Here is a 13,875-nt window from a genome sequence, read left to right as displayed (position 1 = left end):
TGCATGATCACGTGACTTGAGAAAAACAAAACAAACCACAGATGTCTGTCGATACCATCTTGCTGTCTCTCCACAACAGGCTGTCCTGGCATGAGCTACAGGTCCAGCAACAATTTTAAAACATGGGAAAGACTCAGGACGAAATCCTGGCTGGAACTAAGGTACAGTTGTGTTTATGGTTGTGAGCAGTGAAAGTACGTATCATCCGTATGATGACACTACCCGGTCTGCTCGCTCTCATTGGTTGTTGTGGGTACTCTGTCAGCGGCACTATGACCTAGAATGGTAAATATCAAACATGTTTGATATTTACCATTCAGGGCCTGTGAGGCTACGATGTGATTTGGAGCAGTAAAATAATTGTGTTGACACCACACACATGCAGACTACTCAGACAAATAATCGTTTGCCTTAGGCATACATGACAGAAAAACAAAACAAAACACTGCTTTCAAACACAGATGACAAGCTGTTGTTGTTGTTTTTTTTTTTTTTTCTTGGTCCTTATTTTATTTCCATTAATCATTCTTTAGTCAATTTATTCAAACAAAACAGATGCACAATATGAAGTCTTTTTCTAGCAGGCCTTGTTGTGAACTTGTTATTGATTTTGATGAAAATGAAAAAAGAGATCATTAAAATGGTTCCAGTGACTTTTGACTTCCACTGAGCTGTCCGTAGGTGTTTTTTTTTTTTTTTTCAAGTGAAATAAGACATTAAGGAACAGTGGTGGATTTAATTGTCATCAATGTGGCTGCAGAGAAACACTGACTTGCTTTCCCTCTCACTCTCTTGAACTCATATATATATATATGTACACACACAATATACAGTTGTGCTGTTGGTCATGCTGTTCGTCTTCTCACGTGGCTGATGGATGGCTGACTTTTCAACTTTTATCCGTTTTCTTTACTTTTTTCTTGAAATGCACAGCATTATTCTTTTTCCTTCCCTCATGGCTCTAATCCTCTCTTGTAAAGTTAAATCCCAACACAACGTGAGGCTTTGTTTCTCTTAAACCAAAATGTAATTCTATGTGGAACTGATAAAAAAAAATGATAAGGTGCTAGTAATATTGAAAAAAAAAAACATCTTCCCAATCAAATACAGTGGTTGTTTTATCATATCGTGAAAACTGAATAGATTGATTTAAACAGATCATTTAATTTAAAACAAAATTCTGCTGAACAAGTGCTCTGAAGGTTGAAAAACTAGAAAACTGGTAAATATCCTAATAAGTCAGTTTTCATCCATGGGAGTTATTTGATGAAACTAGTGATTAGATGCTGATTGTTAATGATCACTCTAGTTATAAAACCATCCAATGGCAGTTAGTTCAAAGTCTCCCTCTGACCGTAAAAGCTTTGATAAGAAGTTAACAAAAAATGTGCTTGCATTTTATTGCTTCATTGTCCAACATGGATGGGAAATGGTGGAAATAAATAAAGAAGACTTATGACTTGTGTGTCCTGTACAATGACTTAAACATGACAAAGACATCTTGTTCCTTTTTTTCATTCAGCCTTAACAGTAAATATAAATTGTGGATCAATCTAGGGCCATTTCCTTTATGTTTTTTTTATTTTATTTTATTTTGTATTCAAATGTCTCAAAGGTGAAACAAAATGGGGTTTGCATTGAATGATTGCAAATCTAGAGATTTGTATGTTCAGTGTATCTGATTTCAATATATTATGTTGATTTGTTTCCTTCATGATAATTGTATGTCCAGCATTTGTGAGGCAGTGCTAAATCGCTCACCATCATGCGGTCTTTAGTTTCATGGGAGAAATAACAAGAAATCAGCAAACAGCAAATAAACATCAACAGACAGCAGCCTGCACCAGTCTTACAGCCTCTGGGAACATGCCTTAAAGTGGCTTAAACTCTGCACTAGAATGACCCAAATATATAACATCATGTTTTTTAGATTTACTTGAAACATTTTATTTCTACATGTATAAGGATATTGTTTTCATCGTGGTCAACTCTGACGACAAGAGAGACAGTAAAAACATAGGTAATGCATATTTTATTTATTTATGGTACATACTTTTCAGTTTTTCAGTAGTTGGGGGAATAATTTGGTGAAGTTATTAAAGACAAAGACAGAACAGTGGAGTTATGTTGTGTTTAACCAGGAGTAAAGGGTCTCTTTTCAGATAATGCCAGAGCCTGTTTGTCTTCCCAGTCTCATGCTGCCTATAGGAAAGGTACTGCCTGACTGGTACAAACATAATCTTAAATCATTTTGTTGGTGAAGTAATACCTGACCCACTTTCACACACTGGAGACACTGGTACATTTCAGTACTTAGTGGCACCATCTACTCTGATTGGTAATGCAAAATAATAATGATAAATAAATCTGGGTGTTATTTGGGCCTCTTCTGCACGTCACCCTCCTATCAAAAGTCAGAGATCCTAGAAGAATGTACTATTTCCAGCCTACAAAATTGACAATGGTGTTGTCATGTATACATGCAGCTATCCATGTGACATCCACCCTGCTAATGGTCTATTTGCAAGATAAGTAACCCAAATGTGTCTGACAGACATTGAAAATCAGACTAGTATACACCCTCTACACTTCACCCATCACTGGCTGTAGAACAGAGCAGTCAAATAGTGAGGCTACATGAGAGTAAAAAAATGCTGGGTTATAATTATCACCACCTCTAGCTTCTCATTAGCGTTTGTTTGTGTTTGTTATTTTGTTCATTTGCATTCAAAATCAACTCCTTTTTTCATCAAAGCCAAGTTGCATACAATTTGAAAAATATTGCCCCATATGTACAGTATGTATAATGCTTAACAGGTCAGATAAATGTAAAAATAAATACACACTCAATGATATAGTGACAGTTGAACAGCTTGTACCCTTTCTTTTTACAGCTCTCCTCATTATTTATCACTCAATGTATTAAACACTTTATTCAGTCTTTCAGTTTCTTTCTGTATGATACCTTATATCTGAAAATCTGCTTTATACAGGAGACAACACAGCCAATTATTTCACTTTAGTTTGTGTTTGTTTCTCTGAGTAAACCCTTTATTATTTGGGCTAATAATTGTATTCACTGTTTATATTTTTTAATGATGTTACATCATTGCAAATGAGGGAAAACTCAATGATTTTCAAAATATAAATAAAGGTTTGTGATAAAGGATGGTGATGAAGATGTCCCTTGAGGTGCATATTACCTGTTGCATGTGCACTGAGATATCAGTGGTCTGTTTTAGGGGCCATAAACCTTGACAATACTTAGGTAGATGAAAATGCTTCAATGCAGGGCCTAGTCTTCTCCATGGTGTTTTTTTTTTCTTTTTTGCATTATAACATCTACACCTTTTTTTAAATAAATACCTGCATTAGACTGAGACACAGGAGGTGGTATAGTTCTTTAAACAAAATGTTGAAGGTAAACTAATTGTAAAATATGCTTAAGATAACACATTAATAATACTCATGTTGCAGTTTTCTTTACCTCACAATTGAAGCCCAGATTTCCGGAATAAGGGAACCAATGAAAAACTATCACTGTTTATGGCCCATGTGGTCATAAAACCATAATGTGGATCATAGTACAAAGTCTAAAACCAACAAAAGATTTGAAGCTTTATTTCACGGTAAGTTGATCAAGATTTTTTATTCCGCTTTTAAGTTACAGTTTTAAACAGTGTGTGTGTGAGACTGGATCATCCTACCTAAGGACTAGAAGTTCTTTTGTCAACAGCTTATATTTACAGCTGGTAATGAATGTCTCTGTTGTCTGTAAATAAGACTCTTACACGTCAGCCACACAGCCAAGCTCTAACTGTTGGTCAGAGCAGCCTCAAACTAAACTTGTGGCTTGCGTACCTGTGATGCCAGCACAGAGTGTTTCAGGGCTTCCAGTGATGTGTCAGTGTACTTTAACAATTGTGCACACATTTCTCATGAAATGAAGCTAAATATTATTACCCTGATAGCAGTAATGCACAGACAGACCAGCTATGGTGGGCTCAGACACTTGTTTATAGTTCACTCTCAGCTTAGGCTTTAAGATATTTGTTTGGTAGCCATGTTAATGAATCACCAAAGACAAGGCTACCTTCTTATAATTTCAATAACTAGATCTTTAAAAAAAAGTTCTACAACTCAAAACTGACTGAAACTTCAATTTGTATTGGAAGTAAACATCTTTGAAAACTACATGGGAAAGGCAGACTGAGTCAGTTGAAATCGACTGTTTTCTTTTTCAGGTCTTCAGACATTATTCAAGCATGTGGAACCAATTATTGTGTTTTGCAGTTGCCTTAATCCTGTCCTCTATATGTAAGTCTTAATTATTTATATTCATTCAACATTTTCATGGACTAGCAACAAGACAACCTTTCATTTATTTCACCTAACCATAAGAATATTATCCAAGGCTGTCTTTGTTGTAGCTTTCATGCCAGTCCTTGTTTGTCCATGTTAATGGTAATCTATATTTGTGTCTTATTTTTATATTTAGACCACTATCTATTTGATCAGAAAATGGAAATAGACAACACAAACCAATTGTTTGAGAAACAGTCCCAGATGATGGAGAGTGACTCTGAAAAAGTTTCCACTCTGTTGTTAAAAGAGAAGGAACTGGAATCCTCTACTGAGAAACTTGAACCTCAACATCTAAAGGTAAAGGAGACAGAAAGCTGAAATAGGTTTGTCTTCATCTTTTTGATCTTAGAAGGCTTGTTCTTTACTTCTTCCAGAAGAGTGGACTATATGAAACCTCACGCCTATGGTATTTCTGAAATCTTAGACTAATACATTTCTGAAAGCATCCAGATCAGGAGGTGTGATGTGTTTGGTCATGTTTTCAGGAATGGCCAAGCTCATGGACAGTTTTAGCCACCCATGGGACCAAAAGGAGCTCTCACATAAAGTTACTAAGACCATGACCTCTGTTATCTAGTCAGTTGTCCCTCTGCATGGCTTTTAAAAGTCATGACATAATGTTATATTTGCAGATACAACTCCAATTCTAAAGAAGTTGGCGTGCTGTGTTAAATGTAAATAAAATCAGAATGTGATGATTTACAAAAATCATAACCCTATATTTTATTCAGGATAGAACATAAATAACACATCTCATAAAAGTAGGGACGGGGTGATGCTTACCATTGTGTACCCTCCCCTCTCCTTTCACAACAGTCTGCAAACATCTGGGAAGTGAGGAGAGCAGTTGCTAGAGTTTTGGGAGAGAAAGGCTGCTCAACAGTCCTTGGTCTCTTTGTCAGATTTTTCATTTTCTGATGCTGGATGGGAGCATGTGTTGCTCTAAAAGCTCTCTACTTCTCAGCATTGATAGTTCCTTTCCAGATGTTAGAGCTGTCCACGCCATAGGCACTAATGCAACCCCATACCATCAGAGATGCAGGCTTTAGAAGTATGTGCTGATAACATGCTGGATGGTTCCTCTCCTCTTTAGTCAACAGGACATGACATCCATGTTTTCCAAAAAATTTTTGAATTACGATTCATCTGACCACAGAACAGTTTTCCATTATAGAACAGTCCTTTTGAAATGAGCTTTGGCCCACAGAAGACAGCTGTGTTTCTGGATCCTGTTTACATTCAGCTTAACTGTCATTTGTGGATGGCGCGGCCATCTGTGTTCACAGTGATTTCTGGAAGTGCTCCTGAGCCCATGCAGAGATTCCCTGTAGAAAATCATGCCTGTTTTTAATGCTATGGGCCAGAGGGCCTGAACATCACACCTTCAGCCTTGGCCCTTGCTTACAGAGATTTCTCCAGATTCTCTGAATCTTATAATATATTATATTGCCAAAAGAATTCACTCATCCATCCAAATCATTGAAATCAGGTGTTCCAATCACTTCCATGGCCACAGGTGTATAAAATCAAGCACCTAGGCATGCAGACTGTTTCTACAAACATTTGTGCTCAGTGAATTCCAGCTAGTACTGTGATAGGATGCCACCTGTGCAACAAGTTCAGTGGTGAAACTTCCTCACTCCTTGATACAATACAATACAATACAAGAACTTTATTTATCCCCGAAGGGAAATTCAATGATATTCAATGATATTCCACAGTCAACTGTCAGTGGTATTATAACAAAGTGGAAGTGATTGGGAACGACAGCAACTCAGCCACCAAGTGGTAGACCACGTAAAATGACGAAGAGGGGTCGCCAACTTTCTTTAGAGTCAATCGCTACAGACCTCCAAACTTCATGTGGCCTTCAGATTAGCTCAAGAACAGTGGTATCCAAGCCATACATCACCAAGTGCAATGCAAAGTGTTGCATGCAGTGGGGTAAAGCATGCCGCCACTGGATTCTAGAGCAGTGGAGACAAGTCTGGGTTTGGCGGTTGCCAGGAGAACGGTACTTGTCTGACTGCATTGTGCCAAGTGTAAGGTTTGGTGGAGGGGGGATTATGGTGTGGGCTTGTTTTTCAGGAGCTGGGCTTGGCCCCTTAGTTCCAGTGAAAGGAACTCTGAATGCTTCAGCATACCAAGAGATTTTGGACAATTCCATGCTCCCAACTTTGTGGGAACAGTTTGGGGATGGCCCCTTCCTGTTCCAACATGACTGTGCACCAGTGCACAAAGCAAGGTCCATAAAGACATGGAGGAGAGAGTTTGGTGTGGATCAACTTGACTGGCCTGCACAGAGTCCTGACCTCAACCCCATAGAACACCTTTGGGATGGATTAGAGCGGAGACTGAGAGCCAGGCCTTCTGGTCCAACATCAGTGTGTGAGCTCACAAATGTGCTTCTGGGAGAATGGTTAAAAATTCCCATAAACACACTCCTAAACCTTGTGGAAAGCCTTCCCAGAAGAGTTGAAGCTGTTATAGCTGCAAGGGGTGGACCAACGTCATATTAAAACCTATGGATTAAGAATGGGATGTTATTTAAGTTCATATGCTAGTCAAGGCAGGTGAGCGAATACTTTTGGCAATATAGTGTATATATTATAGACTGTAGCTGGTGGGATATTTAAAGTCTTCTCAATTTTATGTTGAGAAACTTTTTTTTAATGTTCTATAAGTTAGACTTAGTTTAATTCTGCCCATCTTTATTTCTGAGAGACTCTGCCTCTTTAAAATGTTCCTTTTATAACCAGTCATGTTAGTTACAGACCTGTTGAAAATAAAGTGAAATAGTTGAAAAATGTTCCCCCAGCTGTTTTTCAGCTGCTATCGAATTCAAAATGAGCTGATATTTTTCACTACATGGCAAATTTGTCAGTTTAGAGATCTGATATGTTGTTTATGTTCTATTGTTGAACAATATGGGGGTTTTGAGATTTGACAATAATTGAATTCTGTTTTTAATTACATTTTATATAGTGACACATGTTTTTGGACTTGGAGTTGCATGGAACCGGGAGGCGAAAAAAAGTTGTTGCCTAGCAACAGTGTTCCCCAGTTACCATTTGTAGGCCAGGCTTTTTCAGAACACGCTTCATGACACAACTTTACAGGGTTGTGAGTTCCATCTGAAGACAGGGTTTGTTTCATTCCTCCAAACTGGACAAAAAGATGGTTGATATGAGAAATGTGTTCAGCTGTAGACTGATAGCTCGTTGTTTCATTTAACAGAGTTTCAGAAAGCCTGACGATGAGGAGGATAAAATCTCTGAATGTAAGTATGCCATGTGTAAAATCATTTAACCAGCTCTGATCATCATATGGAAGACTGTCTTCACTGTATAAGACAAGAACATTTTTTGCTTCTGTATTGTTCTACTTTTTCATTTCAATTTCTGTTATCATGGTCATATCCCGGTGTGTTTCAGACAATTTTCAAAATGATCAGGAAACAGAGAATGACAATATAAATCAGAAACAGCCAAAGATGACAGAGACTGAATTAGAAGTACCCACTGCACTGATAGAAGAAAAGAAGCTTCAACAGGAGGATGCACCGTTCCTTAAACCTTCCTTTACAGAAGTGAGCCTTGACCAGGACTTCTTTATTCTGCTTTTACAACTCTTAGGAGGTAAGTCATATTAGAGAGGGGAGATTTTTATATTTTAAAGCCTATCACTTTAATTACAAAGATGCCTGATTTTAAACATAGTCACCAAACATCAGGATTCAATGTCAGTTAATAATTTCCTTGTTTATTTTTTGTGTTGGTTTGCTTTCCATCCTTCCCGCAGCCTTTCACGACATGATCTCAGTTTGGTTCCTGGTTGGACTGGCCTCAAGTTTTACTGTAACTGTGATTGTTGGGAAGAAACTGAGAAGTGAGTCACAGTTCTTCCACCTCCATTAATATATATGAAGAGATACTGTAAAAGAGGAAATCAAAATTCTGAATATCTCAAATTTAGGTAGCTTTTATCAACTCTGTAGGTGTTTTCTGTCACAGCCTGTTTCAGTTAGAGCATTGAATATGATTTTTTCCATCTACATTTTTGTCTTTGATTTATGTCTCCACTACAGAAAGGAATATGGATTTAGAGAAGAAAATGCCACAGCTTCAAAGTGACTTCCAAGGCCATGAATCTCTGGTGAATACACTGATGGAGGTGAACGCTGAGCTGGAGAACATGAGAGATCGACTCAAAGAGCAGCTGGAGGAGATGGAGAGGAAGAGGGAAGAGAACAAACTGAAACTCCAGGCACTGGAAACTGAAATCAGGGAAAAGTACATGAGTTATGATAAAAAAGAGGAATTATTAAGAGAAAAAGAAAACCTCCTGCAGGAACAGCGGAGGCTGGATCACACAAAGAAAGATATAAAAATTCAGGTGCTGAACATGGAGAAACTTCATGGACCCATAGAGATTCAGCTTGCCAGGTTGTATCAAAAATAGGAGGTACACAAACAAGCAGTTGTATGAACACATGCTCTGATATTGCCGCTTGTAAGAAAGTCATGCAAGTGCACCAGCTAGGAGTAAAGTCGGTCTTATGTGCTTCATCCAATTTAGCCACATCTGATTTTAAGGCTGCACTGAGCAGACCAAGTGTGACATAAAACAGCTGAGCTCGATCTCAGCATGCATGTTAATGTGAATATTCTGTGGTTGTTGTGAACTATTTTACCTTCTATCAAACAATCAGTTCAAGGTTTGGATAACAAACAACTGAAAGAAGATAGGTTGAAATTTATTAGACAAGTCTTTTTCATCAAATTAGCCCCCCACAAGTTTTATTTACTATATAGTATATTGTTGCTTTTTTAAATAGATGATTATTATGTACTGAAGAAGAAATGTGTTTTTTTTTTTTTATGTTTTAAGGGGTCAACATGTCCGTCAGAAGGAAACCTTTCTTTCAGCTCACTGCCTGAATAAACATCCAGGTTTGTGGTTCCACTGCAGATGACTCCGTCTCTCACATTTACATTTTTTGGAGATGATTTCCTAGATGCACTGCTATTGTGTGCTACTTACAAAATTTATGGCCAGTGCTGTGCGTTTAACATGCATATTACTGTGAATAAGACTGACTTTTTAAAAGCCTGTCTGCTCCATCCTAGCATGACTTTTTAAGTCAGGCTTGATCTATCCTTGCATGACTGTTCAAACAAATGCCAGCTCCATCCTTGCAGTTTTTCAACACATACCCTGCTCCATTCTTGTATGACTTTTTAAAACTTCTTCCTGCTCAATCTTTGGTGTAATAGTAACACCCAAGTGTTACTCAAACAGAGCTCAAGCCCAGCTGATGCTCAGAAAATAACTTTTCAATTGGCGTGACCCTCCAGCCTTGGCTTGACTTAATGTTACATATCAGTCATATGACCAACTGGTGCACTCACCTCCAGGTTTCACACAGTGTGAGTTACTGTATGTTTTCAGCTACTTTTTACAAGGTTAGTATGCAGCTACTGTACTTGGTTTGTTTGCTTCAGTAGTTCTCTCATGCATTTGTTTTTCTGCTTGCCTGTGTATGAGGTCAGTTTTGTTGTTGTAGTTTTTTCCCCACACAATGTTTTTGTCTTTTTTCATTGTTTACCTTGACTTCCTACTCCAAAGTCTTTTTTTTTTTTACCTCTCTGTATCATTGTTTTGTTCTAACTGATGGCACAGATGCTGTGGGGCCCTTCTTATGTTGGTCTGCTTGTTTCATTCCTCCTGTGTGTTGTCACCAGTGTAAACGTCATGATGCTACATGTTGTTTAGAGAAAGGATAACACAGCATGGCTCAGGAAGACAGACAAAAAAACAAAGCAAAAAAAAAGTATTAAGCCATAAGATCTGAAATAATAATTTCATGATCTTCTAAATTTGAATCTAATTATGTCATCTTAATGAATAATGTACTGCTGCGTTAAGTTTGTTCAGTGTTGTGAAGTCGTGAGATGTTTAACACAAACAACTCTCTTTATTGTTATTTTATTATTTTTTTATTATTCTTATTTTTTTATACTATGTGAGTATTGGAAATATTGCAGTACTTTGAGATCATCTTGTTCTGAAACTTCATTAAAACATTTTCATTGTTAGAAATAAATTTAAAAGTTATTTTTAACCTTCTGTTGTTTCTGTTTCTGCTCTGTGGTCTATGTTTTGAATGTGTTGCTGATATCTTTCCACCTTTAAACAAGATGACTGACTAGAGGTTTAGACTAAAAATTGGTCTAACAAAAGCGTATTAATGTGCAGCCAGTCATTTTAGATTCATACTGATATAAGTCAGCTACAACAAATACGTGGTACTAAGAATAATTAGTATTTAAATGTATTTCTGGGGCAGACTTAGAATTAACTAGCTTTTGATTTGACTCTAAAGCAAAAAACAGCCTATAAATGTTTAACACTGAATCTGCTCAGAATCACATAACCTTGCAAAGCAGACGGATTCCCCAGTCTGTCATCAGAAAAAATCATCCTCCAATCCACAAAAATGGGTCAAAACAAACAGCATCATTTAAGTAGAATGAGGCAGTAGCTATTATGGATCAGTATAGCAGTCCAGTAATTAACGTGGCACCAGTACTTATACAATTTCTAACAACTGGACCGAATGACCACACGGGTTTTGATAGTCCATTTCAGTAGTCCACCACCCCAGTGTTAACTCTTTGTCAACCACAATGAAAGGCATGCTCTCTGTTTTTCTTATCCTATGTTCTGCTGGTATCTTTTAAAGACATCTCTGCAAATCATGTACAAAAGCTAATCAAGTCAAATCGTGCTGTTTATTTATTTTTTAAGGGAAGGAAAACAGTGCAGATTGGATTGTGGGTAATTCCTGCGACCAGAGGACACACATGTGCATCCTTGGAAATTCTGTGAAGGACTCGGTCTTTGGACAGTTTTGAGGATCCTTGTCATTGGACCAGTCCTCTGACAGCAGTCGATGCCGTACTATCCTTCAAAAACGTCCGTTTAAGGATCCTTCCTTGGCTTTGAGAAACAGAAAGTGTGACCAGTAGTGGATAATCTGAAGGCTTGCAGGTCCTCTCATAGACTGATTGATTCCCCAGTTATGGTCTTCTTGGCCAGTTTAAATGAATTATGTTTTTATGACTTTTAATAAACTATACCATTTCTATTACTGTAAATCTGCATTCTGTGATTATTTTGTTGGCTCTGACTTAGTTGCAGTAAATTTCTGCTAAAAACCCACTGATTGTTACCATAGAAACATTAAAAATACACCACCTATCTGCTTGAGCCTTCATTTTGACACCCTGAAGCTAAATGAATGCCTTTTAGATTTTTCAAACCATCTTAAGTGCCAGGATCTGGATTATTTTTCCAACCCTTTAACAAAAATGTATGTTAACCCCTTAAAGCCTGTTGTATCATATTTGATACATACTTTTGTGATACCTCTATCTAATCAATATGATCAATAAATGACTGAGAAATGATAAAAATGTCCTCAGGTGGATTATCAGTTACCAAAAACAGCTAATGAATGAAATGAGATACTAAAAATATATTTGTTAAATTTTATGGAAATTTGGGTGTTTTTGAATTTCAGTGGAAAGTTAAATGAACATTTCAGCTCCAAAAATTTCTTGCTATTATTTGTGTCTTCAGGCTTTAATGGGTTAATAGTGAAGGTGATAGGATGATTATTTGATAGGGGTAATAATAATATAATCATATTTTAGGGCCTCTGCTAAAAGACCCTTTAGAATCACACTAACTTTTCTCCTCCATCCAGCAGACTGTAGAATAAGATGGACAGAGTGTAGAATAACCTACATTGTGTTGTCGTTGTAGTATCAGTAATAAAAGCAGGAATGATTGATAGTTAATGGTTTATGTGTTTATGAGTTCATAAAAGTGTCTCAGAGTCCAAAGTCAAAGCTGAACAAAAGACTGGAAGCTTCAGATCACAGTAAGATGACGGGGAAATCTTTGACTCTTCAATCATAATTTTAAACAGACAGTTTAAGGTTGATAATCCTTCAGAGTTTGATAATGTAATAAATTCTTGGAATCAAATCTAGTTTATAGTTGAACAGAGCTACAGTAGGAGGTTAGGTTACTTTCTCTTTGTGAGCTTTCTGTAATGTTTGACTGGAGAAGCTGAGATTAAATCAGAACGGTAGCACACCTTTATTTCTTCTTTCTATTGAGCTGAAAGGATTTTGACTCCATGTCACTGAATCTGGTCAGTATTTATGCTCTGCCTTTTTTACTGAAATGAATCATCAGTCTTCATGCCTGTTCTCATTCTTTTAATTTCTCTCTGAACTGAACATATCTCATTACTTTATTTTACACCTTTCATTTTTTAAAGGAGAGAATGAGTCTTTACGGCTGGACTACATTCTGGATCTTTGTCTACAGCCTCCCAGTGACTACAGGTAATGAGATTTATTTGATAAATATGTGAAAGGAAACAAGTAACTCATGAACTGAGATTTGTGGAAATAAAAACTTTTCAGATGTTTTAATGACGTGTTCAGTGACATTTTTATGAAGAGGGTAATATTCTTACACCAAGAGAGAAACTGCCCCTAACTGCAAAATACTGCTGCAGCTAGCTAGGTCATGTTTATGCACGTGTGCTTGGATTCAGGTTACTCCCAGACACTTTGTCCTCCAAGTTTTCAATCTTTCTGTTTTGTTAAGAGTTTCACCGAAGCTTTTGCTAATCTCTTATCCAGCGTGTTTAACATTTCTCCATGACTTTCCTTGCGCTGCTGTGCTCTCATGGCAAATATAGCTGTGACCTCCTTCTGCATCTTGTCTAATTTTGCAGGACAGTTACACATGGCAACTGTTTGCTGTACTTCCTGAATGTCATGCTATTGCTACTGATAACAGATTAGTACAATGAAGTGTAGGTATTATCTATGGATGCCAACCTAATATAATCTACAGTGGTTCTCAGCAGGTCCAATGTCAAGACCATAACAGCACATTGCAATGTAAATGTCTTGACTTGAGATGCAAATAAAAGATATGAGAGAACAAGGAGATGGGGACGACCTTTTATTGTTGGAAAAGGAGGTGAGAAAACCTGCAGAGAAAAGATTTTAAAAATGCAACAAATGCAGTCAGTGGAAGTAGAGGAATATTGTTTTTGCTTGCAAATCAATGTTTAGAGTTAAATAAATGATTTCTCAGGTGTTTTTTTTTTCTTAATGCTTACCTTGTCAACACTTATTACACATTATCCTTTACATGAACGCCCAATGATAAAATAGGAAGTAGTTCCTTTGAGCAACAAGTTTCATTAAACTGTACAACTCAACTGCAGTAAAATTCCAGTCCATCTTCTTGTATCCCTTTTCTCCAACAGGGCAGCCACAGCTGAACTGTTCCCAACCAGTCGTAGCCTGTGCTGGTGATGATGTCGTCATACCATGCCACCTTGACCCCCCCATCAGTACTACTTCCAGGGCGATAGAGTGGACCAAACCTGGACTGGACCCTGAGTACATCCATGTG

At 37.3% G+C, this 13,875-nt stretch overlaps 1 protein-coding gene across 1 annotated transcript; it reads left to right on the top strand.

Moving 5' to 3' along the window:
• Positions 1–4,605: 4,605 nt before the first annotated feature.
• On the top strand, positions 4,606–8,826 carry LOC121504357. Its single transcript, XM_041779067.1, has 5 exons — positions 4,606–4,662; positions 7,603–7,645; positions 7,800–8,003; positions 8,167–8,253; positions 8,453–8,826. The coding sequence occupies exons 3-5, from the start codon at positions 7,859–7,861 to the stop codon at positions 8,824–8,826; spliced, it is 606 nt and encodes a 201-aa protein (XP_041635001.1). The 5' UTR covers positions 4,606–4,662; positions 7,603–7,645; positions 7,800–7,858.
• Positions 8,827–13,875: the final 5,049 nt, after the last annotated feature.

This window comes from Cheilinus undulatus, linkage group 22, assembly GCF_018320785.1.
Source record: "Cheilinus undulatus linkage group 22, ASM1832078v1, whole genome shotgun sequence".
Classification (NCBI taxonomy): domain Eukaryota; kingdom Metazoa; phylum Chordata; class Actinopteri; order Labriformes; family Labridae; genus Cheilinus; species Cheilinus undulatus.
This window is presented reverse-complemented; position numbering and strand designations above follow the sequence as displayed.

Excerpts from the sequence above, each read along its gene's own strand:
- LOC121504357 (XM_041779067.1), top strand. The coding sequence starts at position 7,859 with ATGACAGAGACTGAATTAGAAGTACCCACTGCACTGATAGAAGAAAAG. Across the intron at positions 8,004-8,166 it reads GCTTTTACAACTCTTAGGAG|CCTTTCACGACATGATCTCA; the intron begins GTAAGTCATATT and ends TCCTTCCCGCAG. Across the intron at positions 8,254-8,452 it reads TGTTGGGAAGAAACTGAGAA|AAAGGAATATGGATTTAGAG; the intron begins GTGAGTCACAGT and ends TCTCCACTACAG.